The sequence below is a fragment of the Crocuta crocuta genome, unplaced genomic scaffold, assembly GCF_008692635.1.
Source record: "Crocuta crocuta isolate KB4526 unplaced genomic scaffold, BGI_CrCroc_1.0 scaffold115, whole genome shotgun sequence".
NCBI classification, from domain to species: Eukaryota; Metazoa; Chordata; class Mammalia; order Carnivora; family Hyaenidae; genus Crocuta; species Crocuta crocuta.
In genome coordinates this window covers 6,938,570-6,943,765 of record NW_027530575.1, presented here as the reverse complement: position 1 = coordinate 6,943,765, position 5,196 = coordinate 6,938,570, and the positions used below count along the sequence as shown (strand labels likewise).

The window sequence follows — 5,196 nt, the reverse complement described above, 5'->3', positions numbered from 1 at the left end:
GGGCCGGTTTGCTTTATAAAGCCGGGCTGGTGGGGAGGGGGGCGGCAGGGCCGGGGCCAGGTGAGGGGCCGCCCCCTCCCACCTCCTCCTCCCCCAGCAGAAGGGGCAGCTCCGTCCTCCAAAGTCCTGGAGCCTGTCGGGGCTGGGGCTGAAGGTTCTAGAGAAACAGAGGGGGCAGAGTGGGAGGGAGGGGGGAGAAGGCGAGGGACGCAGACAGATTCTGGGAGCCTGAGGCTTGAGAGGGACGGATGGGGAGGGTGAGCCAGCAGCGAGATAAGACTGAGACAGGGATGGAGAGGCCGAGAGAGGAGACAGACGATCCCTCCCCACCCCCACCAGAGGCAGGGAACCTAGAGCCGGAGACCAGAGCGACTGGCGAGGCAGAGATGGCCGCACCAGGAGCCCCACCCCCAAGACACGGAGGGATGGGGACAGGAAGACAGGGCCATGGAAGGACAGAGCTGGGGAGAGAGAGAGAGAGAGAGAGAGGGAGAGAGAGCGAGAGCGCGCGCAAGCACGGGGATGGGGGAGNCCCCCCCCACCTCCACCCGGGGCTGGAGCCCAGGAGCCCAGGGCCTGGAGAGGCACTGAGGCAGACATGCAAGACAGAATAGTCCCCTGCAAGGCAGTACCCAGGGGCACCTTCCTTAGGACTCCTCCACCCCTGCCTGAGGCCCCCAGGCTCCCCGCAGGGGTGTGGGGGGCAGGGCCCCTGGGATGCTAAGCCCCAAGTTTGGCCTGGAGCGGGAACCAAGAGGCCAGGCACCGCCCCCGCAGCTCTGAGTACCCCCTGCTCTCCAACCCCCCAGTCCGCATTCTCTGATGCCAAACCTCAGAATGCCCGGAATGGCCCCCTGGGCAGGTGCCGCCTCAGCCCTGGCCCTCAGCCCACTTCAGCGTCTCCCCCACCCCACCCCATGGACGCTGGGGCAGAATTGCCTTAGTTGGGAAGGGGATGGGGAAGATCAGGCCTCGGGAACCTCGCACGGGGTCCGGGACCCAAGGCTGCTCACTGCGTCCTCACCGCTTCCTCTGCGCCCCCCCACCCCTAGCTGGCCCAGAAGTACGACCACCAGCGGGAGCAGGAGCTTCGAGAATGGATCGAGGGGGTGACAGGGCGCCGCATCGGCAACAACTTCATGGATGGCCTCAAAGACGGCATCATTCTCTGCGAGTGAGTGGAGCAGCCTCTGCCCGGGGCTGCCCCCCACCTGGGCATCCATCCCCGCCCCCTCAAGCCCTCCCCCAACTATGGAGTCAGAGCTGGGTCAGGGCACTTTATATCTGAGACCTGGGAGTAGCAGTGGCAAATAATCATTGTGCCCATTTAACAGGGAAGAAAACTGAAGCTCGGGTAAAACACATCGCCCAGAGTCCCATGCTGTTCCAACAGAAGTGACTCCAGAATCTAGTCTGAATCACCAGGTAGACAGGGCAGGCCCGTTTATGGCCTCCGGAGTTTCAAGGAAGAGGGCAGAGCTAAAAGGCAAGAGGCAATACTCGCTGTCCATCACTGCCTTGGTGACATGAGAGAAACGTCACAGTGATTTCAGGAGGTCCCGATGTTGTACTCTCCTCGGAACTTAAATCAGCGAGAGAAATGAAAACCCACAAAGCTTCTAAGTTCTGGTTACAGATTCCACAGCAACACTAATGCTCAATAGGGCCCTGAGCCTGGTGGGGTCCCGTCTGCATCTCTGAATCTGACCCAGGGCAGGGTGACCATGATGGCCAGAGAGGGCCCTCGAGAAACTTCCTGAAGGTGCAGTCTTACCAAGATGCAGGTGCTGAAAAGATGGCAGATCTTGTTCTGTCACTAAGAACAAGGAATAGGCGAGCACCTGGGTGTCCCAACTCAGACAGGGTGGCTCGGACGTTAAAGAGAGCTGAGCCACCCACCCACGCAGTCCATTCATGCAGCGGGAATTTATGCAGCACCTGCTGTGTGCCAGGTCTAGGCACTGGGGTAGTGAACCAAACGGACTTGACTCCCAGCTCACACAGAGCTTGAGTCCTAGTGAGGGGAGATCGATCAGATAATCAATGAAATAATCACATACTTGCCTCAGGTGGGAGGCACCATGGAAAAAAGTCTGATGGGGAAGGATGGGGGCCAGGGTGGGGAAAAGGGCAACTGCTTTGTACAGAATGGCCTGGAAGGTCTTTCTGAAGAGGTAACATTTGAGTGGAATCTTGGATGAAGTGAGGGAGGGACCTCGGAAGGCATCTGAGGGGAGAGTGGGCCAGGCGGGGTGGGCAGCTGTGCCAAGGCCCTGAGGTGGGAGCAAGTGAGCATAGTGTGTTCAAGGAACAGCCAGGAGAGATAGGAGGAGGTGGAAGGAGTTAGCTGCGGGGGCAGGGGACACACTTTTAGTCATGCTCACTATTAGGATCTTGATTCTGAAGGGAAACCACAGGACAGCTCTAAGCTGAAAGTAACTGGAATTATTTTTGAAAAGTCCATTCTCGGGGTGCCTGGGTGGCTTAGTCGGTTAAGCGTCCGACTTTCGCTTAGGTCATGATCTTGCGGTTCGTGGGTTCGAGCCCCGTGTCGGGCTCTGTGCTGACTGCCAGCTCAGAGCCTGGAGCCTGTTTCAGAGTCTGTGTCTCCCTCTCTCTCTGACCCTCCCCTGCTCACGCTGTCTCTCTCTCTCTCCTAGAAATAAATAAAAAACATTAAAAAAAAAAAAAAGAAAAGCCCATTCTCGCTACAAGATGAAGGGTCTACAGGAGATGTGGTGGAAGCTGGGAGCCCCAGGAGAGGCTCAGAGCAGGATGGAGGTGGCAAGGAGCTGTGGGCTTCTAGATGTCTTTAGAAGGCAGAGCCAAAGGACTTGCTGAGTGCTTGGGTGTGGGAAGAGGAGAAAGGAATAGAAAAAAGAGTCAAAGGCAAGTCTGAGGGCTTGGCCCGAGCACCTAGACGGCTGTGTTTACTGAGCGTGGGAGGATGGAGGGAGTTGAGTTGGAGAAAATGGGTGTCAGGAGGCAGGGGTGGGGTGCATTGGACTTGAGATGCCACGTAGGGGGCTGGATTGGGGAGTGAGGGGCCCGGCCGCACAGAGATATTGGGGAGCTGTTGGCATATCCGTGGCATTTATAGTCAAGAGACCGCAGGAGGTCAAGGAGGTGAGTGTGGCCAGAGAAGGGAAGTCCGAGGCCAAGCTGCAGGCTTTCCCCAGTGCAGACGCCCAGAAAGGACGAGGAGACTGAAAGGCAGTTGCCTGAGGCACCTGAGTGGCTCAGGCAGTTAAGCGGTTAAGCATCTGACTTCGGCTCAGGTCATGATCTCACGGTTCGTGGGTTCGAACCCCGCATCGGGCTCTGTACTGGCAGCTCAGAGCCTGGAGCCTGTTTCAGATTCTGTGTCTCCCTCTCTCTCTGCTCATGCCCTGTCTCTCTGTCTCAAAAATAAATAAACTATTTTAAAAAAAGAAAGGTGGTTGTCTGGAGGCATAGTCACAGCAGGGGACTCCTGCATGCCTGGGATGAGGGGACTTCCTGCTAGAGACCCGAGCCCCCGAGGTTGATTTCCCATCTTCCCATCTCAGTCCTGCCTGGGTGTGCAGGGGTGGATCGGTGGGGGCCGCAGCTGAGCTGCCTGCCGTGGGGACCGGCAACATCGCCCACTGGCTGTCATCCTGACCCCTTACCCCGCGGGGCTGGCCTCACCTTTCTCACTGCCTCCCCGGCTCCTTTTAGGTTTATCAATAAACTCCAGCCAGGCTCTGTGAAGAAGGTCAATGAGTCGACCCAAAATTGGCACCAGGTGAGCCGAGCCTTTTTGGTTTTTTTTTTAACTCTTTCAACCCCTGGCCCCCTGCCCCTCAGCGCCCCGCCCCCCAAACCCTGCCTCCTTCCACTGAGCGGTGCCTGCTCCCCTCCAGCTGGAAAACATCGGCAACTTCATCAAGGCCATCACCAAGTATGGGGTGAAGCCCCACGACATCTTCGAGGCCAACGACCTGTTTGAGAACACCAACCACACCCAGGTGCAGTCCACTCTCCTGGCCTTGGCCAGCATGGTGAGTGTGGCCGAAGGGTGGGCGCGGGGCAAGGGGCCTGTGCAGGGCTGGGATGTAAGTGGGGGGACCACTCATGCCCAGGCCCAGCAGGGGTGGGGGGGAGAGAGGTGCTAACTGGGGACTATGTGGCTCTGAGGCCCCCGTGTCAGTCCGGCTCCCTTCGCCCTCCCCAGGCCAAGACGAAAGGGAATAAAGTGAATGTAGGGGTGAAGTATGCAGAGAAGCAGGAACGGAGATTTGAGCCAGAGAAGCTAAGAGAAGGACGGAATATCATTGGGCTCCAGGTACTGTCCCTTCTTCACCCGGGTCTTCCTGATGAGCTGGACGGGGAGGTCAAGGAGGCCAGGAGGGCACCCCGATCCCTGCAAGCCTTGGAGCACAGGATATTTGGCCTTCCCTCAGATGCTCACGGGGCACTGTGCTTGGCATTCAATGCCCCTAAGCACTGGGTACCACTATCATTACACTCTATCCAGATGAGGAAACTGGGGCCTGGAGGAGCTGCCTCACTTGCCAGGACTGCCCACGTGATACGTGGCTGGGCTGGGGCTTGAACCCTGGAAGCTGGGCCCTGGTGCTCTGAGCCACCTACAGGTCACGTGGCCTGCCTTTTCTGGGCCTCGGCATCCAGTCCGGAGCCTGAGAGCAGAAGCAGGTTGTCTCCGTAGAGGGCCGTGCGAGGGTCCGCGGACATGTCCTGTCTCGTGTCCCCGGGTGAGAGGCCCCTGTGACTCTGGTTCTCCTTCCTAGATGGGCACCAACAAGTTTGCCAGCCAGCAGGGCATGACGGCCTACGGCACCCGGCGCCACCTGTACGACCCCAAGCTGGGCACAGACCAGCCGCTGGACCAGGCCACCATCAGCCTGCAGATGGGCAGCAACAAGGGGGCCAGCCAGGTGTGTGGGAGGGGCCCGCGGGGGAGGGTGGCGGCGGGGTGGCTCGCGCCCGCCCTTCTCAGTCCCCGCGGTCTGACGCCTCTGCCCTCCGCAGGCCGGCATGACCGCACCCGGGACCAAGCGACAGATCTTCGAGCCCGGGCTGGGCATGGAGCACTGCGACACGCTCAACGTCAGCCTGCAGATGGGCAGCAACAAGGGGGCCTCGCAGCGGGGCATGACGGTGTACGGGCTGCCGCGCCAGGTCTACGACCCCAAGTACTGCCTGACACCCGAG

At 59.4% G+C, this 5,196-nt stretch overlaps 1 protein-coding gene across 1 annotated transcript in view; it reads left to right on the top strand.

Annotated features, from left to right (window-relative positions):
• CNN1 (calponin 1) overlaps positions 1–5,196 on the top strand; it is a 7,498-nt gene that overhangs the window by 1,081 nt on the left and 1,221 nt on the right. The window contains exons 2-7 of the mRNA XM_077767965.1: positions 1,053–1,174; positions 3,700–3,766; positions 3,885–4,022; positions 4,196–4,306; positions 4,773–4,919; positions 5,014–5,190. Coding sequence (XP_077624091.1) covers positions 1,053–1,174; positions 3,700–3,766; positions 3,885–4,022; positions 4,196–4,306; positions 4,773–4,919; positions 5,014–5,190 — 762 coding nt within the window. The remainder of the gene's footprint in view (positions 1–1,052; positions 1,175–3,699; positions 3,767–3,884; positions 4,023–4,195; positions 4,307–4,772; positions 4,920–5,013; positions 5,191–5,196) is intronic.